Source organism: Amblyomma americanum, chromosome 3 (assembly GCF_052857255.1).
Source record: "Amblyomma americanum isolate KBUSLIRL-KWMA chromosome 3, ASM5285725v1, whole genome shotgun sequence".
Classification (NCBI taxonomy): Eukaryota; Metazoa; Arthropoda; class Arachnida; order Ixodida; family Ixodidae; genus Amblyomma; species Amblyomma americanum.
This window is the reverse complement of record NC_135499.1, coordinates 41,024,483-41,050,647: the sequence shown is the minus strand read 5'-3', so window position 1 is coordinate 41,050,647 and position 26,165 is coordinate 41,024,483. Positions and strand designations below refer to the sequence as shown.

The window sequence follows — 26,165 nt, the reverse complement described above, 5'->3', positions numbered from 1 at the left end:
TATTATATATTTGACTAATGAATTGCTGACTTTTTTTCGGTGATTTTATGCGCCAATCTTGTCCGCTCAAAACCCACTTGTAGTTTATCTCGGCGTTAACTTAACACCAATTAATGCACAAACGGCGGTACTTGTAACTGTGCCTCTACATTTGTGTACTACTTTTGTGTGAGTGCGTGCGTGTGTGTTCACTGCTTTTGCTTGTTGAAGTTTCGACAAATAAAATGAATATGACAAGGTGTGCATTACAATTTTGCCTAACCAAACCTGTAGCAGCTGTTTCGCGCACATTTTTTATTGCATTACATCTACATAGAAAATTATTACACATGCAACAAGAAGTTTCAATGTTTTAAGGTGTAGGTCATACTTGCGCCACACTCGATATAGGTGCCTCTTCCAAGCATGCAACACACAGCATCCTCACAGTCAAAAGCTCTTCATGCAAGGGTAATATATGCAGAATTACATGAGATTACTACTTAAGCATACTGCCCGCAAGCTGCTTTAGAGCACTGTGCGGAGCTGTCCTACCTGTTGTCCCACCCCGCCGGCACAGCTGCTTTTTCTGCTGTTCTTGAGTATTGCACGTGCCAGACACAACACTGCTGTCCATAAAGACAGCAGCTCCGTTTCCGCCAGCTGTGTTGTGGGACAACGGGCTCTGTGGGGAGGGTGGTGGCCGCTGCTCAGACGCGCACAAGGTCATGAGCAGCTGTGAGGCTGCTAACCCACGCTCTGCAATAACAAGCACAGTGCCTCAAATAACAGAGATGCTCAATGGTAAGAAACTGGAATAGTAATGAATAAGTCTTTCACAGTTAGTAAAAGCGGCATATTATGTACACATACACCTTTAGGCAGCACATTTAGACCACATCGAAATTTGCCGCGTGTTTGTATGTACTTAATAATCATTGCAGTCCTGCAAACACCTATTGTATGCCAAACAAAATATCAACACGCAGAACCTTGCACTCGAGGATCTGCGTCGAAATATGCGAGAGTAAGTCTACACTTGCCGTTCATCTGAATGTCGTCGTTCTGGCTGGCCTCCGCAACAGACAAAGCAGAGTCTCTAATTCCCTTGGCCAACTGCATCTCAACAGCGGCCGATATCGGCGCTGAGAGCGCTTCACGCTGCACAGGTACCGATGCGTTGCCCTTCATTGGCACAGTTTTCGGCGTATGCACAAATTCGCGTGCCATATCGGACACTTCCTGAAGAAGCTGCTCCAGCTCATTATAAACTTCCGCAGTGCCGGTTCTGAGAAGTGCCAGCTTGGCTATGTGTTCACGCAGGTCAGATAAGAAGAGGAATGTGCACGAATCTGTCTACTACCATAAACAAGATCACTAGCATTGTCGCATGCGAATGGAAGTAAACAGAGAGGGAAGAATTGATTAAAGGGAAAGCCAAAATACACTGGTGTCGTAGCCACCTCGTGTGCCGAAACGACAAATTCGGCTGCGAGAAACCTCCCTTACGGAAATTCCATATCTGGTCTAGATATGCTTTATATGCGGCCAGATATTAATATATAAGGAAGCAAATAAAGCCATATCTGGGCATATCCAGGTCAAAATCAGGCCATATATGGCCATATATGTGCGAAATGTAGCCCTTATATGGCTCAGATCTGACTATATCAGGCAACATATAATCCATGCTTGAACCGGTAACGGGACCTTATACGGCCAGATCAGGGCATAGGTGGCATTGTCATGACCTTATATGGCCAGATCAGGGGTATATGTGGCATAGTCACGGCCTTATATGGCCAGATCAGGGCCAGATCAACAAGAGAAGCAGCCAATTTTACAGGTTCTGCCATCTGGCTAACTGCGCTGCAGTGTCCCGCATAGCTAGGGCACAGACGGGCCTCGCAGTTGGCCAGATGATGCAGCTTGGTGAACCAGCTGCTCTGCTCGCCACGATGAAAAGTGCTGCCGCAGCTGATTGTCATCTTTCGCCGATTGTGGAAACTGCAGGCAAGTTCACGTTAAATTACATACCGAAAAACAGACTATCACGAGGTACCTTGTGGTCGCATTTGAGCCCAAAGAGTCCAGTAGTTTGCAAAGGGGTTTTTGCAACCTGGACAGATAAATATTGAACACTATGTATAAAGCATGCAAATATGACAATTTGTTTACAGCAGCAGCCATCTGCACTCGAACGCAAATATTTAAGCAACGAGAGAACTTTCAAAAAAATATTTCTCTTGACTGTGATAACAACGATGTGCAATAGAGCAAATGTAGCTCAAAACCCAGTCAGAGCCCAAGGAGCTTTTATGTGCTAACTGCCCACACCAAAACCTGCCCACAGAAAAAAAAGCTAAGCGAAACTTTCCATGCATGTTGAAAAGCAATGAACACTAATATTCAGATGTGTGCGACGTACACGTGTTTCCAGAAAGCAAAGGTTAAACCAAAAGGATTTTCTCAATGTTTATTTTGAAAGTGTGCAAAACTGCAAAGCAGCAGATCAAATATCCCTTACAACAAATCAATACACAGGCATCACGAAGCTCAACAGGCGCCAACACAGCATAAATCAGGCTGTACTTGAGAAATTTATCATGAAATCTGTGTTGAGCAGCTGAAAAACAACTGCACCTTGTGCAGGAGATAAAACAAATTGCACAAAAACCATTCAAGTAAAACAAGCCAAATATATATAATCACACTTATACAAGGGCCGTTCACAAAGTTTGGTCTCTTGGTCTGTAACATCTGTAACATCTGGTCTGTTCAAATACAAAGATGCCGCAATCCCAAGAAAGCTTCAAACATTTTCCTTCAATAAAAAAAGTTCATTTTTTATGTTACCATAGCAACAAAGAACTTGCATTATCGATACACTGGTGTTTGTACACCATCAGAGAAGAATGGGGCTGGCCAATGGAGATATACGCACTGAATTGGTGAGCTTACTGTCAGACAAAAAGGGCATGCCTTTCAATTGTTACTTCACAGCTTTGGACTAGCGGTGAGCCACATATGGCACTATGCCTGGAATAGACGCTGGGAGGCATAACATCTCACAACTCCACCTTCATTAATGTGGCAGTTGTCTTCAAACGTGTGGCCAAGCACGGCCAAGCGCCGTCATGTCAGCTACCAGGTGATAAATATCCATCTGAAATTCCAGATCGTCCAGATGTAGTGCTATGTGACTTATTGCTGCTGCCAAAGCTGAAGGAACAGCTGAAGGGCATGCACTTTGTGTCTAAGAATAAGTTCGCTAATGCAATGCGTAATTGGTGTAGTCAGCAGCAAGCTCATTCCCTGGCAGCACACAAACGCTCGTTTATCGACACAGGTGCATCATTGTTGGCAGGCATAATGTCAAAAATGATCTGTTCTTTTGGAAAACAAGACATTCCACGCTTTCTTTCGTACGTGACACCTTTTAAATTGAACAAGTTAAAGGCGCATTATGAAATAGAAGACCAATTTTAATGAAGCGTCCTCGTACTACTACCAGCAGGGACTGCAGAAAAGTGTTCTAGCATTAACGTCACTGAAAGAGATTAGTAGCAAATGTTACAGCGCCTGTAGCTCAGAACACATGAACAAAGAACTTGTGGAGTGACTCCCACGGACTTCACGTACAACCCCCCACATTTTGGTGTTTCTATGCGAATAAACACTGTTCAATGCATTTTTCTGCCTTTGTAAGTTATAAATTTGCCTCGTAAGAATTTGGAGAGATGCACACAAAATCTAGCACCTTTACACATTTGGTCAGCTTTGGCGGAACTGGAATCACGTCAATCTGGCTACTTGGATATGTGGAAACAACATGAGGCAGTATGAATCCTGTCTCTCCGTGTATGTACTGCTCGGCGTGCTCAAGTAGCCTGTTTACAACTATATATAGTTCTCCAGCATACTTATCAAAGCACTGAATTGATGCAAAGGTTCTCTTCTCACCAACTACATACAAAACTGTGAAATTGTTTCGCTTCGGCTGCTTTGCATAGAGCACAGAAGAAAATGTCTGTGCACCAATTGTAACTTTTCTATACACACTGACATTGTCCATTGAAGAAAAGAAAGAAATCAAAGCCCTTCTGGCTACTGCAGTTGGTCGGTAGGATGCACCATGATAAATAACAGCATTAGACGACAACTTCGTGAAGTGAACACTTTCAATCTTGCGTAACACAAAATCGACATCAGACATCTCCTTTACCTCATTCTGGAGAGTGCTCAGCGCATTGCTCAAGCCAGCTAATTGTGACAGCTGTTTTTCAATGCTCTGGGTTCCTTTATTAAGGCGAAGCAATTGCCCATTCCTGTTCTCAAAGAGAAATGCTGATGTGCACCAGAGTGGCCCCCAGTTTCTCACCGATTCAGCAAGATGCAATAGCTGATGAACATTAAAGGAGCAGTGGCGTGCTCCATATAAGGCATGAACACCATCAACAAATTTGAATAACAATTTTTCTGCCACATCAACCTGCTCGAAAGAAACAGACTCTGACAGCAACATATAGATTCCACCAACAAGGAGATTAAAGGGCTCCAGGTAAGCATCTGGTAGGATGCCAGACAGAACAGGAAAACAATAAAACAGAAGCCATGCATGCAGTTCATTCGCCTTCGAGTAGCATCTGTGCTTGAGGGAACGCGGAGTTCTAGTTATGTAATCTGGTGGCTCAATTGATAGAAGTTTGCTGTCCACCAGATCTACCCGGCGCCCGATGTACCATGGCTGACCATGATGTTTAGTGTCCAACCAAAGACAGAGAAATGTTCTCACCACTCCAAGGAGGACACAGTGCATATAATCAACTACGAAACCTGTGCTGCAGTTGAAACTTGGGATGAGGTTTGTAATAGTAGGGCCTTTAACACATTTTACCGTACGGCCTTTGCTGACAGCTTGTTCAGCTTGCCGCCTCATTCTATGACCATTCCTTAGAGTTTACGTTTTCCCAGGGATGTAAACGCGTACGTGACCTTTGCTTGGCAGCAGTTGAGATTTTCCTGGGTGCTCGCAGAATGAGCAACCATACAACCCATTAAATTGCCGAATTCCTTGCAGCATCGCTCTTGCCACAGCATCAACTGATGACACAGGAGCAAAGACATATGATGTTACAGTTTTGCCTGTTTCGGGATGTCTCCATGTAAGCCCGTTAGTAGCAAGGCGACGCAACTGCAAACAAAAAGGTTTCAGGAATGTGTTCATCAATGGTTTCACACCAAACCAGAAGAGTGTCAGGATTTGAAATTTTTTTTCGAATGAGAGGCGGAAGTTCAGGGTTAACACAGTGTGCTGGCTAAAGGGATCTTACGGAACTCTTGAATACCTGTACACCATCAGTATTCCAGAGGAGCGTGAAGTTAAATTCTGATGAGCGGGCAACACTGCCTTGGTACATTGCGCCATCCAGAATGTCTTCTAGAAGGTGATCACTGGCTGAACTCACTCTTTTCATAAAATACATATATATAAATTTTGTCATTTTCAAGAAATAACCGTAATGTGTCAGTCAGTCATCTGAAAAAAACTGCCACGCGTATCTTGGCACTCCTCATCACAGCTGGGGCAAGCTGTCATGTCCACTTCGAGATATTCCTGACAGTTTTTGCAAAAAAAGTGTGTCTGCACTTCTGTGCCTCTTTGAAATCCTGACAACAACTTGAAGAATTTAAATGTTGGGTTCGGAAGTATGTTAGAAGATGGCAACAGAGCTGAAAAAATGAACAAAATCTGGTCGAAACACTCTCTGGTTAGTTTAAACTTAAAAAAACAGTACCATTAAAATGAGGCATGCGTCAACATTGCTGAAAGCACTGCCCTCAAAAAGTGCACGCTTAGTAGTGTCGGGGCTCCCAGAAGTGATTGGGTTACCAGAACCTGCAGAATTGATCTCAGATGTGGAACAGTTCACTATCACTGCATGAGGCAGCACTGGATATATCACCCTGTCCATCGTCCAGCGCTGAGGGTGACGAAGTGCCACTAACGCAGTGGCTAGGAGTCTCGCTGGAGCCAGGAGTCTCGCTGGAACCAGAAGTCTCACTGAAGCCAGAAGCCTCGCTGGAGCTTGCTGCAAACGATGCTTGCCAGCGTCGGCAGGTTTCCCGTGGAAGCTAAAATATAAGTGTTTGTACTTCACACGAACATATGTAGCAACTGAATTATGAGCTTGTACTCCTTGAAGTACTCCTACTTGAAGCCAAGTCAAGCTCGCTTCTGGTTGCGCCCCAGTGAGCATGCTATCAATGGCACATTATACATTCTCCTATAATTGTAACAATCTGAACATGCTCTCAATGGTACATTATACCTTTTCCTCCAATTGTAACAATATGAAGCAAGCGGATAACAAAGCAAAGAATGGCAAAGCACAGCAAACGTAATGTAATGAAAGGAATCAAAAAGGGACATAAAAGACTTTCTGCACAATGTTGCAATATGCAGGTAGGGCCATGCCTGAAGGCACATTGAGGACAATTTGATTAAACTGCAATTGTTAGAAGAGATCAAGTTTTTGGTATTTCATGGCTCTCTTCACATCTCTTTTTAAGAAAAAAATATATTCTTCCATTTTTATTGAAATTAGCTACCAACAACTGAAGCGGAAACCAATGTTCAGTTGGGCTGGGTTTAATGGCACTAGGCTACTAAGGGCATCATGCGCCAATCGCAAGGTTTAGTGTGTATATAGGTGAGAGATATCAAAAGGGTTGTTTAAAAAATCATATCTGGTTTAAAAGCTTTGCTTCTTTCAAGAATGAAATGACACATGAGATATTGACGAGTGAATCTTGTCCTAAGATTAGGCTGGGATGAAATGGGATATGCTTCTAAAAAAAATTTGGGAAGTTTTTTTTCCTCAGTTTATCCAGTCCATTACACGAGCATAAAATGTGCATTACTGTCATCTCTTCTCCACACAGCTCACATGCTGGTCTCTGATGTTTAGCAAGAATAACATTGTGTGAATGTGTGTGTGTCCAATTCCTAGGTAACTTAAAATGACTTCAATGAAACGGAAACCAGTGTGGACTAATATATATGCATAAATAGAAAAAAGTGCTGCTGTTTATGCACCTCATTTGAAAAAAAAAATGGGAGGTAGTGGTAACATGTGTATTTTTTTTCTGTAGTTTATAAATGCTCTGTTTTTAGTGAAAAATATAATTTATCAATAGAATTAGTCAGCAATACAGCGAACTCCTTATTTGACCTTGGTGTCTATTTAAAGAGAGCATGGGAATGTGTAGCCTTTTAACTATGGCATAGCAGTGGCTAATACCTGGGAATCCAATAAGCTGGCTGTTACAGAACACAGCAAAAACGTTTACGACCATTTTCACAAACATGGAGAAAACAGCCGCTCCTTCACTCTTGTGTCAATCATGATTCATGATTTCAATATTTCTACGGAGAAAGCCTCCTGAAGAAATCTCCTTCCACTCGAGGTGGCGTGAATGGCCCACAAAGGTTGAGATTAAGGCCAAAATGTGACCCACAATCTGCATGCCGCTCTATGTACCATATATATTTCGTCATGCTGAGTCTTCTAATCAACATTCACAAGCAATTTCTACATTCACAGCCCAGTAAAACGTGTTTTGTGGGCTGCATGAACCAGCAGATGCAGTGAAAGATGTCTGGAAACACTTTTGCTTGAGGAAATGGTCTCTGCTGGCGACGCACAGCCCATGTGGAACAAGACGGTGTTCAAGAATGGTCTGAAAGCTAGTTATGTTTATTTGGGTTTGGTGTAAAATTTGTTACCCATCCATTTGCCCTCGCGAAGCTCAGGGCTCGGGTGTAGTGAAAACACCGCATGCTTCTTTCCAGCAAGTTGCAACGCATGCACCTAAACCAAAGAGTTAAACTCTCTAAAAACTAATGTCGCTTGCGGGTTCAAAGCAAGCTGGGAGCTGTAATTACCAATGTGCTTGAAAGGCCGTGCCTTTTGCTGACCACAAACACTCCTTTTGTGGAACAAGCAAATCAGTGCTCACCTTGGACAGCACTACGCATTGAAAGACATGCATACCCTGAGGCGATAGGCAAGCTGTTGGTGCGCACATCCAAGATGCTCGCACAGGTTGACAGTTTCTCCGATGCCCCCCAGCTTCCTGTATGCAACACGCCATTCCCCACAAGTGAGCAGCTGTATGTGGAAGCTGCCAAGCACATTGAGCTCGCTATCAGCAGCCAACTGCACTCCACAACTTGGTACACGGTAGTCTGTGAAACATTTCTCAGGTGCCCAAAGATGGCTTGAAATGTGCCCATGCCACAGCATCGTTACGCGATTATCAGTAGGCTCGGTATTTGCAGCTTTTAATCGAAAAACACCGATAAACATCTCCGCTGGTAAAAATATTATGGCATTGGTTAAAACCGAAAAATGCCACTTTTTGGTTTGTTCATCCTGGCCTAGGACCCATACTCAACAAAACACTTCCCATTTGCTTCCTTTCACAGTACAGAAACAGGCTAGCAGGCACTCAGAAAAGCGGCCCAGGGGAAGGTGGGGGCACTTGAGGCTCTGCCGTGCCAGCCGCCGAAATGAACCCTCTAGCATCTCCGTTGCTATAGGAATAAACAATCTGCAGCTATCTGTAAGTCAGCTTCTCTCCAAGGCTTGTTTTTCCAACAACAAGATCTCAGTCCCTGATGACACTTCCTCATTCTTCATGGAATTAGTACTAGGAGGCCTGGTAGGAAAGCTGCTAATGAATTCAGTTGATATGAACTGATCAACAGAATGAGTGTACGGACGAGTGCAATATGAAAGAGTTCGAGTCAGAGTTCTACAGTTGCCACCAGTACAAGGTGAGCGCCGTTATCAACCCTCATATAAGCAGAGCAGCGATCGAGGAGCGCTCAAGGTAACACTGGCGCAAAATAGAGATATACTTGAGGACATCAAGCTTTTCCAAAACTCGAGGAGCGATTCCAGTGAAGGTATGTTTCTGGTCACATGGAGCAAAAGTTGCAGTCAAGGCATGTTAATCTATTTGTCCATTAGCCTAGTACCATCTGCACCTCATTTAGTTTTCAGTGCAAGCTAGGAGAAATATAGAATCAGAGTGCACATATGACAACAGCATAAAAATGATGTTTCCTTTCACTACTACAAAATTTCAGTTTCTACAGATGAAAAGTTAAACAAAAGTGTAAACTTTTATATGAAATCTAAAATGACAAAGAAGGTCGCCTGTTCCAAATTAGTCAGAAACATGAAGGCAATAAGGCACCCAAAACTCACGTAACAGACAAAACATGTAGCTATGTTTAACATGAAATGTTTCACATAAAATGCGAGAGCTTTTTGCCAAAAGCAACACAGGAAGGCGTGCCTCTCACTGCTACTACAGACAGTTATAGCTTCCTTGGCCTCGTATTCCCTCCAATCGCACATTTTACTAATCATAAACAAGCATTGAAATCAGCAAATTTTTTATCCTGCTTGAACTTTCTAATGAGGACCAAACTAACATTTCAGAATGATAATTTATTTCTTAAAGCAGCTAAGCAAGTTCAACGCATTTCTGGTTTAAATATGAAACAGTGATTAGAGGGTTAATGCATCCATTGTCCATGCATACTAGTGAGCTGTCTGCTTTCATGTAGCAACCATTACCAATATACATGTCTGAATCAATGTACTGAGTCAAGATCATGTGAAAAGTGTAGACTTACTAGTTGTCCTGCATTCCAAAGGTACGTTTTGTAAGGGCCGCGCTTTCTGCTTGGATCCATCTTTGAGTGGCAACGAAACCACAACAGTTCTTGTACCTGACGGAATAAGAGCAAAGTGTTTGAAATAGTTTGTCAAGCATATTGTACCCTAGACAATGTGACAAAACATTCGAGCGTAAAATCTATACACCTTTCATGCACTGGCAAGTTTTTTTTACTTGAACAAGCAATGAGATTATGTGATATGAAAAAATTCAGACATACTCTGTAACAAAACTGCCACGCCATACGCATGGTAATATCACAAATAAAGGTTTACAGCACACATGTTTTCAGAAAAAAAAGTTTATAGCTCTGCCTCGCTAAACAGCCGTGTGATATTGACAGCGGATAGAGCATGTACGCACACGTCCCGTTAACTTTTGGCCCTCCCAGTACATGAAATAGAAACCCGAAACAGTATTGTGGCCATGCATTTCCGAACACGGGTCATTTGTGCTCGAGCCGTGCCAGGCGGCGCAAAATATACAAAACTTGAACGCACGTAGCGGCTGTCACAGATAATTCCTTTGTTCAAGTGCTGCAGCACAGCGAAACGAATGATAAAAGCCCAAGCACAGTGGCAGAAACAAAGCAGGTATGCACATTAGTACGCTATTTGTCATGCAGCACACCGCTCTAGCTCTCCATAAGCATGCTCACTTTGGTCATATGCATACTTACGTTGCTGAGTTGTTCACGCTCGCGTACTCCAAGTGTTGTTCGTTGTGCAGGCCGACAGGCGTAGACACAGTACCATGAATCGCAGTGCCGGCCGCAGGAACAACTGTGCGCAGCGAACACACCGAACTTAGGGGTCTTAGGGTGCCTCGATGCGCGCGCCGCGCGCCAGGCGCGCGCATCGATTGATGCACCCCAACCGGACTAGAACCAAGAACCGAACGCCGCCAAGCCCTTTTGGATTTGGATGGGGATAGAAGACATCTGGAGAAGGATCCGCCAAAGGCTTTATAAAGGAATAAGGACACCAATTTTAGTTGTGTAGTATGTATGTAAGGGGATGCGCAGCAAATTACTAAACACGAAAAGTAACATGGATTGCGCTAAACAACAATAAACATTTCTTAAATCAATTTTTTAGGTTGTTTGGTTTCGGTTTCGATCTTCGTATGGCAGTTGTGATGCCAGAGACGAATTCAACTCATGTATGTACGGTGCACAAGAACTGCAGAAAACCGGTCGCTGCTTAGTTAATTTTCGCAAGCCCGTCATATTTCATATAGTCATATTTCATGCCGCACGCGACCAAAAAAGACCAAAACGCGTCCGCTTAGATGACTGAGACCGAAACTATATGAGAAAAAAAAAGCATCAGCGCGCGTCATGTTCTGGCAGTTTGGCGGTTAGACTAAGGTCCCTTCAGGCCGTTGGGTATTTGCGCTCGTTCAATGTGGTCCAGGTTTGCCCAACATCATAACCGTCTAAACGTTGGATTTTCTTTCATCCGTGCGCGGCCTTTTTTTTCTACAATGGACCGTTACGGCCTGGTGTTTTTTGAAGATGAGAAGACATATGATGCCTTGAAAATGAATCGCATCAGCAGCAAGTCTGGCGAAGACCTTGCCGAGGGATGCGAAGTTGTTGTGCAGTGGCGAAATGAAGGGTCGTTCGCTGCTACACTCATCGGCGTTTCAGGTAAGCCCTGATATTCATATCGCTCTTTAAGACGTACGTTTGTGCAATTCTAAATTACCTGCAGGCGTGTGGTCAGTTAATTACTGGTGCTGGCCGCTTCATGTGCGTGTATAGTTCCCGATTCTAGACAAGGCCAATTTGAACAAAGGGCGCTCGCGGAAAATGATTGTGCAGCGATGTATTGCGGCGGTAATTTTTACGCCATGGTAATTGAACTGCCATTTGCCCCGAATAAGCATCCAAATGCTCTCATTCGAGAAAGGAATTTTTTTGTAGTGCTTACATCAATGTGGAAAATCTGCTACGTGTGCTGCATGTCTCGGATTGTAGGCATTGAAGAAGAAATAATTCTTTATTGAGTGCTGCGCATTTTGTACTTGCTCCCAACCATAAATTTCTTGTTCATTTAAGAGGACGAACACAAGCTCGTGCGGAAAATTGAAAAAATGATTTCACTTCAGAACAAGACTGCTCGAATGGAGTCCGGAAAAAAGGCATGATATTGTCTCTTTATTTCTTGGTAGCGCTGTACGTTCTCGGCTTTGTGTGTGTGTGTGTGCGCGTGCGTGCGAGCGCACCCGCGTGTGCATGAATAGACACCTGCAATTATTTTTTTTCGCCATTATCCACTCTGCTGTACCTGGTACTGCGTATATATATAAATATTGTTTCTGATCTGTATATTCTCCCTGCTTTCGTAGACCACAGGACATCGCAAGGCTTTGAGATATAAAACAGTGATTGCATTTGTGATTGGGCAGGTCTAAGACGTGATTTAAATTTCATTTGCGTTAGTATTTTTTGCATTTCTCAACGGCAGCTCTAACGTGTCTTTTGTTACTGGTTCAAAACTTTGCATGCCACTTAGCAATAAATGTACGTGCTATGTTTGTTGTGTGGTGAAAAAGCACAAAAAAATAATTCTCTTGCTCCATAAAGCAGCCGTAGACTGGTACTTTTCATAGCATTCAACTTCATCTACCATGACAGGAGAGACAGAAGCAGAGGGCACAAGGCTTTGCAAGCAGTAAACAACTTTTCAAGATAAACATGACAGGCATACCAGTACACACAGCAGGTTACCTTCTTGACCATGTGGTGTTGTATGTGAAGTATTATTCAAATGTAAGTCAGGAATGCATTCAGTTAACAATGAAAATGCCCATGTAACAAAAGGTATATGGGGGTCAAGACTAATAAAAAAAAATCCGAACGTGCACATAGCCTCTCAGGCCCAGAGAATGCGAAGCATTTCAAATTTTGAGGGTGGCCGACCTGTATTTGCGAGTCACCACTAAGTTGGCCTTATTCAGATTAAGTTGGGCACCTATAATTTTGGTCAACTTCGGACGAAGTCAAATTTCAGGTGTCTGGTGGGCCAGATTTTGTGGGTGGACCACCTCAATTTTGAAGTCATCACTGAGTTAGCTATACTTAAATCAGGTGGACACCAATCTTTGTCAAATTCTGACAAAGTCCAGTTCTCGGGGTCCAGGTAGGCCAGGTTTGGGATTGCAGGCAGACACGTTTTCAGCAGACACTTTTCTGTGGCATATGCCTATTATTGCTTACACATAAAAAAAAATCTCTGCCAGTGCCACAGGGTGCTAGAGGCAGACTTCGCTGTTACTGCCAGTGAAGCATTTTTCTTTGTTTTCTTCTATGCACCCAAGTTCAGTGTCGCAAAAACATAGTTGAAAATCGCTCTAAAAAAGAAACTTTCCTATATACCTTTTTGTCTGTTCTGTTCTGCAATCTCTTGGGGCTGTAAGGCTTTCAGAGTTCATGACCAGTAGCCGTCTAGCTTGTTCTATAATTTTGCAGCTCTATTTTTATGCAATGTTTGCAAAGATGTGTTGAAATTGTTTCCTTCTTTAATATCATTAGAAACAACACTGCCGAAAGAAACAAGATGACAACCTTCTAGCTTCTATCAAGGAAGCCCACGAAGTGGATCTCCACAAGGAAATTGAAGATTTAAGGAAAGAAAATGAACATTTGCAGGGGCAAGTAAGGAAATACCAAAGTAAGTTTCTTCTGTTAGATAAGTGATTTTCGGAAAGAACAATTGCAGTCAATAATACACCCATCAGACTTTTAACCTTGTGTTTGCTGCATGATATCCTCAGTTGCTTATGCGCCTTTAAAACCAACACACAACAACAACAAAGCAACCTTACTGCTTGGGCCGCATGTTAAGTTTTAGCGCGGCACATAGCTGTAGTTGGCTATGGTGTCGCATTCTTTGCCGATGTAATGTATAAATTCCTGCCCAAACCATGGTTTCGATGCTTACTGTTATCGCATAGTAAGTTTTACACGAATATATGAATATTTTTCCACTTTTTTCTGGCAGTAGACTGTTCTGAGCAAAACGTATACGTATATTTGCACTTGTGTTATTTCCTGCATTAACTGTGGCAAATAATTTATAAGAGAACCCTCTGCCAACTTTTTTTTCCTTTCTACTGCTTTCTATCAATGTTTGCTAAAGTGCGCGGTATCGTTTTGGCACTAGGACTCCACGGCTACCTCAAAAGAGCTGAAAAGCTCGTCAAGGAACTGGAGCAAAAAAATTGCCCTCGACAACTACCCATCATGGACGAAGCTGGGCCATCTGAAGAAGAATCAACAGATGCTTCAACACTACCACCTGATGATAACAGTGACGCACAGGCCGCTAAAAATCCTGGAGAAGGTGCTGTGGGACCAGTACACAATGAACAGCAGGCTCCTGGAGTCAGCGCAGCTGCGGCACCTTCTAACGCGACCATGTCATCACAGCTGCGGCACACATGGAGCGACCCTGCAGTAAGTACTCTGTGCGCAATGTTTCTGCCTGAAGGTGCACTGCAGTGTCTTGTACTGGACATAGCTATACCATGAGGCTTTGCACTCTTTGCTCTTGTCTGGAGGTTATTTCTCTGGTATTCTTGAATTTTCAAGGCATTTTTGATGCCTTTTTGTTCACATCTGTCACGCTTAATAAATGTGTCTTGTGGCTGTAACGAACACCTAGGCAAAAAATGTCTTGGCTTAAACAAGTGTGGAATACAGCTCTACTGAAAAAATATGCAATGCAGTATGTTCATACAGTTTGTCAGTAGGTAGTAAATTAAGATCTTTAACCTTTCTTGCTCTTTGAAAATGTTGCAGCTGAGAGAAACACTACTGTTAAGTCCACTTGTTTCATTGGGCTGACATCAGGCAAAAAAAAAATGCAGCACTGTCCTATAAGAAAAGAGACAACCTACTTTCATATTGCAATATTTGAAGAAAAGGTTCCTTGTATAATGGAGTAGTATTTATAGTGAAACCAGTGATTCATTTTTAAACAGTTAAATGCAGACAGGGCAGGAGCTCAATGAAAGTGTGACATTACCAGCAGTGTCTGTTTGCCGCATTCGACCCGTGAGATGGCCATATTTGAACCTGTAGGGTAGCCAGCCTATAGGTCTCAACTGTTTTGCATTGCATTTTCTTCCCACTGCATAATTCTGTATGAACAATTTTCTTCACATGCCCTCCCTTTGTCCGTAGAGACACACTCAGTGCAACCCTTTGTAAGAAGTGACCATAATGCAACAAAAGTAGTTCTTTGGGCAAGATGTGGTGTGGAAGAGCTCTTCCTAAAATAGTCAACCACATTTGTTTCTTGCATTTTAAGCTGTATTCTATCAACTGAGAAACATAGGAAGGAAATGAGACTTTTTTTTTCCAGCTCCCCAAAGGCCATGAGTGTGAGCCATAATGTATAGGATAGTTCGAGATTCCGCCTGTCGGAAGAAGGGTTCATGCACTGTCAAGTGTGTGGCACCATTCATCTTGTGCATTATTTACACTGTTTATAAGGTGTCATAAACATGTGGCAGTGAAGCAGAATCGACATTTGAGCTAGTTGGTATTGCATCTTGTAAAATTATAAAGCGCACTCAGGACAAGAAGCCTGGTTTCATAGGACTTTTTTTTTATTGGTTTTTGGGGAAAGGAGATGGCGCAGTATCTGTCTCATATATCGTTGGACACCTGAACAGTGCCGTAAGGGAAGGGATAAGGGAGGGAGTGAAAGAAGAAAGGAAGAATGAGGTGCCGTAGTGGAGGGCTCCGGAATAATTTCGACCACCTGGGGATCTTTAACGTGCACTGACATCGCACAGCACACGGGCGCCTTAGCGTTTTTCCTCCATAAAAACGCAGCCGCCGCGGTCGGGTTCGAACCCGGGAACTCCGGATCAGTAGTCGAGCGCCCTAACCACTCAGCCACCGCGGCGGGGTCATAGGACATGTGGCTAATCAAAATTCTGGTAAATTTGCACCATTTAATTTCAGCCGTTACCATTGTTTTTTTTTTGCTACAGGATGACGCAACTCACAAGACTGTAGCAACCTTGCACATCGTTAAATACAAATGCTCGCATTAGCCACCCATTCATCATTCATCACATCTGAAAAGGCTTTTTTTATAACAGCCACTCACAGAGCATGCCGTTTGTTAGGATCATTCGGCAATTTTAATGCGAAAGCATTTCTTTGGTCATGGCTGGCGTGGACAGAGCCTGTCGTCAAATGTGTCATCAGAACTGTCCGCATACTGTCAATCACCAACTGCATGGATAATTAACATAATAGTTCATTAAGAAAATATGTAAATAGTAGGAGTAATTAGGTTAGTAAGATGTTTAAATGATTATTTAATTATAGGAGCAAATTAAGTTGTGGACAGAGCGCGTCTCTAAGAACTGTTATCAGAGCATGCCAGCCTGAATAGCCAGATAATTTGACCGAATTTGGTATGCAATCTAATTTGAGTATGGCCACATCAATAGTCATCTCCAAATTTGGATGGGCAATCCCCAAAATTTGGCCCCTTTCCTGGACACCCGAAGTTTTCCCTCGTCAGAATTGGACCAAAATTGATGTCTAACCTAATTCGATAATGGCCAATTCAATGGTGCCCTCCAAACTTATGTGGGCCCACCCCAAAATTCGGTCTCTATAGGGACCTCCAAAGTTTGACTTCATCTGAGTTCGACCGAAATTGATGTCTAACCTAATATAAGTGTGGCCACGTCAGTGGCGACTTGCAAATTTGGGACGAAATTTTGGTGGGCAAGCCCCAGATTTTGTCCTTTTACTCCAGAAATTTGACTTTTTCCAAATTTGACCAGTAGAAATGCACGTGGAACTCATAACAGAAAAGTGTATGGAACACGCAATGCTTTTACATTTTGGCAAGTAAGCAGATTTAAGTGTGCCCCTGTAATTTTTCAATATATTCAGGGTGCCTATCAAAATATATTTTCAGATTGTTTAACTTTCCATGTTTCTCTCTGACTACTGCAGCAAAACTTTCCTTACCACTTCAAAGGGTGACAAATGTGATGGGCGTATAAGATGATAATACACATCATCCGTTCATACAAAGAAAAACAGTTCACTGAAACTTAAATGACACGATAGGAAATATTTCTTCCTGTTTCATAAAGCCAATTTTTTTCTTTAGAGATATCTTGATTCAATCTGCGACTATTACTTCTCCTGTACGTCTTTAACACGGGTTTCAGTTTCAGCCCAACATCTAATGTTGTGATGTGTGAGCAAACATTTTTTAAACCATGGTAAAAATAGTAAAAATTTGGAGCAAATTAAGTCATATTTTCATGCAGTTCAAATAGCAAGACAGAGCTTAACTAAAGAGAAAAAAATGTTTCCACAAGGCACGAAATGAATAGACACCTCTACTCATACTTGACATCCTTTGCCACACCGTAATTTCTTTCAGGCATCGCATAACGAATATTGTGAGGGTACAATTTATACAAGTTACATCTTTGTTCATGGGGAAAAATTATTCTGGTATACATTTAGGTTTACATGCTTCACTAGAGAGTTACTGAATATTGTCATGAAACATTGGTGAACTCTCCTACAGATTCTACAAGTAGCGATCCATTTCTCGTTTATGCTCATGCAAAGGAAAGGATATTTCTTTTTAGTCGCTGATTTTCCCTCACTTGTGGCGTGATGTGCACCTGTAAGATACAGCTTGTGCCACACTGCTACAAAACAAATGAAAATGACTGGGGATGTGCAGCAGCTGTTTTTGTTTAACCATAGAGCAACTAGTCTGTTTGTTTTGGCTTTTTAATGGCCTGTGAGATCAATGCGGCCAGACACAAATCTTTCCTGAACTCTTTTCATGCCAGGAGATATAAAGTGCACAAATTCCGCACATTAAAGATTCAGCTTTCTTACAGAAAATACTGGTGCACACAGCTGTTTGCTTAAGCAAAGCAACAACCAGTGCAGGACAAACGAGCATATTCATGCTCCCTTCGTTGGCAGCAAGAAAAGGCTTACTTGTATATGATGTTATTTATTTATTACTACCTCAAAGGCCCCATTGAAGGGGTATTATATGAGGGAGAGGGTAGCAGAGCATAATATTGCTTCAATCGATGACTTCAATAGTGATGGATCCGTATGAAGCACGACGTGGCCTGGTAAGTCATTCCAGTCTTTTGCGGTGCGTACAAAAAATGAGGACAGATGAGCAGATGTGCGGGCAGGCGGAGGATAGGTGGTCTTTTCATGGTTCGTGCGGCTTGAGGTGCGGTAGGCTGGGTTGATAACAGACTCGTGCGGAACATGATAATAGAACTTGTGATACAGACATAATCTTGCGATGCGACGTCAGCTAGTTAAACTTGAGAGACGAGCATTGCGTTTTAGTTTTGGTGACACTTTCGTGATAAAAATAAGCAGAGAAGATGAACCTAGAGGCGCGGCTTTGAATTGCTTCTAGCGTATTAGAAATGTTATTTTGATTAGGGTCCCAGATAGCGCATGTGTACTCAAGTTTAGGCCATACAAATGTTAGATAGTCTAGTGATTTCAACGATGGTGGTGCTAGACGTAACGCTTGCCCGAAAATACCCGAGGACGCGATCAGCTTCTTTTGAAATTTGTGTGACATGGTATGACCACCTAAGATCATGCGTTAAATGTAGACCTAAGTATTTTTAAGTTGTTACAGCGGTGATTTCTGAGTTAGCAATAAAGTACTTTGAAAATGGGTCAGAGTGACGCCTGTGGAAGGAAAGGAGAGGAGTTTTTTTCACGTTAAGCGACATTAGCCATTTATCACACCAAGATAATATGCAATCTATGTCAGATTGAAGGAGCTGGGGATCATTGTTAGTGGGTATAGGACGGTAAACAACGCAATCATCAGCGAACAAGCGTATGTTAGAGCGTATGTCAGTTGGTAGATCGTTTATATAAATGAGAAAAAGAAGGGGCCCGAGGACTGTGCCTTGGAGTACCCCAGAAATAACAGAAGAGCGGGAGGATTAACATTTATTAGCAAAAACAACCTGTTGCCGGTTAGTTAGAAAGTTACGAATCTAGGTAAGAACAAGGAAATTGAGAGTAAGATGTGTGAGTTTCAAAAAAAGCCGCTATGTGGAACTTTGTCAAAGGCTTTTTCGAATTCTAAAAAGAGGGTGTCCACTGTAATGTTGAGATCAAGTTTAGTGCTTTTGTCGTTAATAAATAGAGCTAATTGCGTATCACAAGAAAGGTTCTTTATGAATCCGTGCTGGTTTGCGTGAAAGAACTTAAGAGAAGCTGGAAATTTCATGATGTGGGAGAAGATTACGTGTTCCATTAGCTTTGATGGAACGCTAGTAATGGATATCGGACGGTAATTGTGACGAGAAGATGAAGGCCCTTTCTTTGGTACTGGAATGACTTTACCCACTTTCCAGTCATATGGTACAATGCCTGATGAAAGAGATTGCTGAAAGATATGAGAGAGCAGTTTACTTGTGACATGTTTTGTGTTTTTTAGTGCCTTAACATTAATGTCATCAATACCTGCTGATGAGGTTAGTTTCAAAGAGTCAATTATTTTAACAATACCATGGGGTTCGGGATGATATATCGGGCATAACAGGGAAACCAAAGGACGGAAAATCAGGTAGATCACCGTCTGGTTCACGAGTAAATACAGAACTAAAGGTTTGGTTAAGCACTTCGGCAACATCCTGTTCGGCAACTGCAGTGTTATCATCGTCGCGAAGTGTTGTGTTGCTAGGGTTAGGATTAATGCATTTCCAAAACTGACGAGGGTTTGTGCGCAACATTCCGGGGAGTGTGGTGTTAAAAAATGTTTGCTTAGATTTAAAAACTTGGGCGTTATAAACCTTTTCGGCTTCGTAATATTTCCTCCACGTGCTAAGGTTATTATTTCTTCTGGAAGCCCGAAAAAGCCTTTTCTTCTTATTATTGAGGTGTTTTAAAGTAATATTAAACCAAAGGGCAAAGACGCGCTCACTCATATACACCTAAATTGAAAAGATGTTATGCCAACTTTATCAGATTCATGTGCTGTATGCGCGCAGTATCATTTTGATTCACAAGAAATATATAGACCCTTTGCACAAGTCAACTTCTCTGCATAGCAAAGGCACTTCACCTTGGCTGCCCTACCGTTTTTGAGGCAGAAAAGGTGGAGCACTGGGGACACATGGGGTCCCAATAAAGCCACTTCCCTCCTTTCACGTTTCACTGCCAGAATAGTAGGAAATTGCCAAGCTTCTAGTTTCGCACAAGAAGTGTTTCATGAAAGGAAGCCGATTTTCATGTGTATACACAATAGGAGGCTCATTATAGTAGTTTGGAATGGTGCACCCAACTTCTGGGTCATATACAGCCATGGTGAAAGAGCTTTTGCTCCATCGCCAGCCAAGGGAACTCTATCCAGTGATTGCACTGAGTAAAAATTGTTTCTGTAGTGACTTTCGTCTAGCCACACTAAAACATATTTATGCATGAGGAAATAGCCCCGCCGCGGTGGCTCAGTGGTTAGGGCGCTCGGCTACTGATCGGGAGTTCCCGGTTTTGAACCCGACCGTGGCGGCTGCGTTTTTATGGAGGAAAAACGCTAAGGCACCAGTGTGCTATGCGATGTCAGTGAACGTTAAAGATCCCCAGGTGGTCGAAATTATTCCGCACTACGGCACCTCTTTCTTCCTTTATTCTTTCACTCCCTCCTTTATCCCTTCCCTTATGGTGCGGTTCAGGTGTCAAAAGATATATGAGACAGATACTGCGCCATTTCTTTTCCAAAAACCAATTATTATTATGCCTGAGGAAATTCAATTCAAAATATTCCTGTCACTTTATTCAGACATGCATCTGAACCGAAAACAACAAGTTGCGACAGCCTAGGTGCTTAGATCCAGGCTTGAAAATTTATGTCGACACTCGTTTTAATGAGAAATTGGGCACTCATGACAACACCTATATTTTAATGCAAAACATGGCTCATGTGTGCACGGCGTATATGTACAGAATAGTGGCCGTGTAGCTTATGTGAAGCATAAGTGTTATATCATTGAATAGTTTCTGTCAAGTGTAACTGCACTGAACTAACTCTAGGTCCTAATTAACATTAATTAGTTATCTGTGATTAAAAATTTAACATTAAGCTACAGCATCAAATCATATATGACAGGATAGCTTATGTCGAATTTAGTTGGACATGCCTAATTACAGGTCTTGGTTAACCATTAGTTAATTGTGATTAACAATTGAACTGTAGGCTACAGTGTCATATCATATAACATTGAAAAACTCAATGAGTAGAATCTAAAATAAAATGCTGAATCACGCAAAAACCATGCAAAAGCGCATTTAACTTGGATAAAAAAAGCAACAGAAAATAAAACAGTAGCACTTAATGGTTACGCATTCTCAGAATGTAAGGAGACTTAAGGGCCCCCAGTAGCTTTTGTTCTTTTTAACTAATTATAAGTCAGTTTGCTGTGGAAGTGGTCTCCTTTTTATTAGAATGCAGTAGCCTGTTGATACAAGCTATCTTTTCCTCAATGTCCACTTAAGGAATTTTAATGGCACTGTTAGGTTAGAGTTGAACATGAAACCTAACTTTATTTGGTGTGTGCTTTGTTTTTGCAGGTAACGGAGTTGGAGCCTGGATGTGGTGTTTTTGTGGCGACATTGTCCTTCAGAAACATTGAACAACTCTCGAAGACTGCGACGGCGACTGCCCGTGGCCTGCTGATAGCTGTGTTTACGGAGCAAGCTCTGCTGACTTGCTCAATGAAAGGCAATCGTGCCAAGGGGACGCACATGCCTAATGAGCAACGGCCACCGTTGGAGCCAGCTGCGGTCAGAGCCATTTTGTGTGAGTTCCTGCATTTTTGAATTTGTGACTGTTTCGTTTCTGCTGAATTAGCTGCTCTCTTGTTTCTGCCTTAGTCTTTGGGTGCCCTTGCTCATTGTTGGAGGTGTACTACACAGCTTTTTCGTCATTTATTGCTGTTTACTGATGAGACAAATTAACTGATTGCACTGGCTGTATGAGCAAGGTGGATTATGAGTGCTAAGATATATTATATGCTTTAATTGTTACTGTGATGCATTGTTTATCATTTTGTGACAAACCAGCTGGCTGTTTCCCCAAAGCCGGCCCAGCGTACACGCAAATCTGTACTGATTGGCACAGGTTTGCACTACAATATTTTTTTCAAATTTGACAGAATGAGCAGGGTGTATAATGCCAAGTAAAAATAATCAATGCATGGTCATTTAAGGTAAAGGAATGGATTTGAAGGGAATGAAGGCAAGCACAGCTTGGGTAGCAGGAAGTTAGACAGGCAGATGATATGAAGTTTGTGGTGATATGTGGCCTGCATCCAGCACTAGAATGTGTTAATTGGAAACTTGTCATATTAGAAACTTTTCAGAAGTATAATAAGGTTATATTAGGGCTTAAATTTTTGGGAAAGTACTACGCGATGATAGTGCACTTTAAAAAATCCACTGCGGTCGAAATTGCATATCAGAGGTGCTGTAGTGAAGGTCTTTGGATTGGTGGTGCAAAATCTCCCATAGTTGCTTTGGGACGATAAACCTCATGCACATGTGTTACTATACGTTTGAAAACTGAAAATGTGGCTGTCACATCACTACTTGTGTTGCTCGTTGGCACTTCAGGAGAATAAAAAAGCACTTCCAATCATTAGGCAATTTTTTGTTGAGCCCGCACATACAGACTTCACTTCCATGAAAGATGTGCATGTTTTTAAATCAAAGCACCCGACCTCTATATATGATATTAATTATTGTGTTCTGTTGCTCTTTGCTCTCATTTGAAGAAAAATAAGTGCTCACAAACAGAGCTGAAATATACACTAATTTATTTTGCAGCAGTTACTTTCGAAGCGCATGTTCAAGTCATTTAGTTGTACAGAATCAGTTAAATTGATACATGTCTGCATGGAATAATTTGGCTGAAGTAGATATAAAGGACGATATACTGAAAATGACAAGCGCTTATAATCTGTCATGTGTTAATTAACTGTGGTTTTTATCAATTTCAGCCTACACCAAGAGCACGGCCGCGAAGAAGGGGTGGGAATTCACGGAGTAGATAATTTTGCAGTCTTTGGGAAAGAAGCTGAGCGAAATGCGCCGTGAAAAGGCAAAGCAGCTATCTGTGCAGGAAACAGCTGCTTGAGCTTTTCACTGCACATTTTTGCTCAGATCTTCAGTTGACCACGACGTGCGCGCCAATCACGGCGGCCCACGTGTCCCCGTCAGGAAGGCAGGGGTGGTTCGACGACTCCGGTATCTGTGCGCGTAGTCAAGATGAGACTGTACGCCTTCTTCTTGAGCATTTATCACGCCCAAAAATAGCTGGGCCCAGTCCTGTATTACGTGGTACAACCATGCCCTCATAAATTTGCTGAGAAGCATATTTTAAGGCCGACTAACGCGACCAGCAGGAGAAGACGCGTGTGCTGGGTTGTACTCGTTCGTCGAAAAAATATTTTTCGTCCGAATTTACCCTCTATATTATCTTAAGTGCATAGGCAATTGCTACGCTTATAAGAACTTCAATAATCTAGCTTCTTGGATAATCTTTTGTGGCACTACAGGGGGGGGGGGGGGGGGGGGGGAGTAAGAGCGCTCACCGTTAGTGTTCAGCTGCATGCAGAAGGCTCGCCGCTTGATCGATTGATTACTGTCACCATGGTTCCCTGAGGGCAGCATAAACCCTTTTGTAAACTACAAAAGCCAGCCTTTCGTGCGTAGCGAAAAAGCAGCTTGACACAGCTGCCTTTCATCTTATCGCGACTATCGTGCGTGGCTTACCCCGTATCCACTTAGCCTTCTTGAACTACAGCCACTTTCGTCTTCTTGTGACTATCGTGCGTGTCTTACCCTGTATCCACTGTACTGCAAGCCTGGGCGCCTATATAGTTAGTCAATAAAAATGGTACCGTTCCTGATTTGTATTCATATGCATATTGCCTCTGCAGGAAAGTCAACACTGGGCAGAAATGGTGCCCAGGTATATGTGCAACACAGAAAAGGTCATGCATGGAGATCATATTAGGCACAGCAAATCGGACAGCATCCACATTTAAGCATGTAGGTTTTGGGCGAGATATGCCATATCTGGGTCAGATCTCGTACTTTAAATCATGAATTGGGCAGATATCTGACCAAACATGCCATATATGGTACTCCAAATCAGGAATTTGGCAGATATGGCATACCTGACCAGATATGCCATATTTGGTACTTTAAATCAGGAATTTGGGCAGATATGGCATACCTGGCCAGATATGCCATATCTGGTACTTTAAATCAGGAATTGGGCAGATATGTTTTATCTGGCCCAGATGTGTCCAGATATGCCATATGTGCCCAATTCATGATATGCCAGATCTGTTTTTTTTATATAAGTCTAGATATCGCAGGTGCAGCGATGGCGTAGAGGTAGAACATCCGCCTCGCGTGCAAGAGGACCGGGGTTCAAATCCTGGTGCCGCGCAATTCTCCACCGGGTTTAAAAAAAAATCCGCGTGTCGATGGAATTGCATAACCAGGCCTGGAGTGCGGCCTTATCTCGGTGACCAGAACCGACAACGCACTCTCTCACCAGAACAGGATTTGGCCACCCTGGTGCAGTACTTGGCCACAACCTTCTATGATCAAACCAATTAACCCTCGGCCCTCAGTCCCTAGCGGCTGCAGAGTAACTGACCACGGCGGCGGTGAGACCTGTGACGCAGCGGAGGGTGCTAGGAATCTCTGGCTCCGGACAGGCCGCCATTAGAATCTGAACCTGGCAACGTTTAAAGCTAGAACTTTAGCTAGTGAGGCTAGCCTAGCAGTGCTGTTTGAGGAACTAGCGGGAATTAAATGGGACGTGATAGGGCTTAGTGAAGTTAGGAGGACAGGTGAGGCGTATACAGTATTAAAGGACGTACACATACTGTGCTATCGCGGGTTAGAGGATAGACGAGAACTAGGTGTGGGATTCCTCATTAATAAGGATATAGCTGGCAACGTAGAGGAGCTCTACAGTATTAACGAGAGGGTAGGAGCTATAGCAATTAGGCTGAATAGGAGGTACAAGCTGAAAGTGGTGCAGGCCTACGCACCCACATCCAGCCATGATGACCAGACCGTTGAAAGTCTCTATGAGGACGTAGAATCAGCAATGAATAAAGTAAAATCGCAGTACACTGTACTGATGGGTGACTTCAATACGAAGGTGGGCAAGAAGCAGGCTAACGACCACGCGGTAGGTGACTATGGGATAGGCTCTAGAAATAGCAGTGGAGAGTTATTAGTCGAATTCGCGGATAGAAATAATTTACTGATCATGAATACCTTATTCCGCAAACGAGAAAACAGGAAGTGGACCTGCCTGGAAGAGCCCCAATGGTGAGATTAAAAAATCAAATCGACCTCATAATATGCGCTAAACCTGGCATCATTCAGGATGTGGCCGTCCTCAAAAAGGTGCGTTGTAGCGACCACAGAATGGTAAGGTCGAGAATTAGCTTAGACTTGGAGGGAACGGAAGAAGCTAGCGAAGAAGAAGACCATTAACGAGTTAGCCGTAAGAGGGAAAGCACAGGAGTTTAGGATAGCGCTGCAAAACAGATATTCGGCTTTAACTGAGGAAGTTGATCTTGATGTTCATTCAATGCACGATAATCTGACATCAATAATTACGGAGTGCGCAGTAGAAGTAGGCGGTAGGAGAGTTCGAAAGGATACCGGGAAGATATCTCAGGTGACGAAAGATCTGATTAAGAAGCGCCAAAACATGAGGGCATCTAACCCCAGCGATAAAATAGAACGGAGCTATCACAGTTAATAAATAAGCGCAAGGTATCCGACATAAGGAAGTTTAATATGGAGAGAATCGAGCATGCTATAAAGAACGGAGGTAGCCTAAAAACAGTGAAGAGGAAACAAGGCATAGGTAAAAACCAGATGTATGCATTAAAAGACAAGCAGGGCAATGTCATTAGCAATATGGATAAGATATAGTTAACGTAGCCGAAGAGTTCTACACAGACCTGTACAGTAGCCAATGTAATCAGAGCGTTATTGAGAAAGACAGCAGTGCACAGCAATGCGTCATCCCGCCAGTAACGAAAGATGAAGTAAAGAAAGCCTTACAAGCAATGAAAAGGGGAAAAGCAGCTGGGGAGGATCAGGTAACAGCAGATATGTTAAAGGATGGAGGGGACATCGTGCTAGAAAAACTAGCCACCCTGTATACGCAATGCCTTATGACCTCGACTGTACCAGAAGCTTGGAAGAATGCAAACATTATCTTAATTCTTAAGAAGGGAGACGCCAATGACTTGAACAATTACAGGCCGATCAGCTTACTATCCGTTGCCTACAAAGTATTTACTAAGGTAATCGATATAGAGTCAGG

General features: G+C 42.7%; 2 protein-coding genes across 2 annotated transcripts; one reads left to right on the top strand and one right to left on the bottom strand.

Moving 5' to 3' along the window:
* Positions 1-552: 552 nt before the first annotated feature.
* Positions 553-12,481, bottom strand: LOC144123696 (uncharacterized). The gene is made up of 5 exons (XM_077656478.1): positions 12,470-12,481; positions 10,415-10,615; positions 9,692-9,787; positions 2,042-2,098; positions 553-738 (listed from the first exon to the last, which is right to left on the bottom strand). The coding sequence occupies exons 1-5, from the start codon at positions 12,479-12,481 to the stop codon at positions 727-729; spliced, it is 378 nt and encodes a 125-aa protein (XP_077512604.1). The 3' UTR covers positions 553-726.
* A 5,186-nt stretch (positions 12,482-17,667) lies between these two features.
* Positions 17,668-23,334, top strand: LOC144122927 (uncharacterized). The gene is made up of 3 exons (XM_077655883.1): positions 17,668-17,889; positions 21,368-21,596; positions 22,795-23,334. The coding sequence occupies exons 1-3, from the start codon at positions 17,845-17,847 to the stop codon at positions 22,842-22,844; spliced, it is 324 nt and encodes a 107-aa protein (XP_077512009.1). The 5' UTR covers positions 17,668-17,844; the 3' UTR covers positions 22,845-23,334.
* Positions 23,335-26,165: the final 2,831 nt, after the last annotated feature.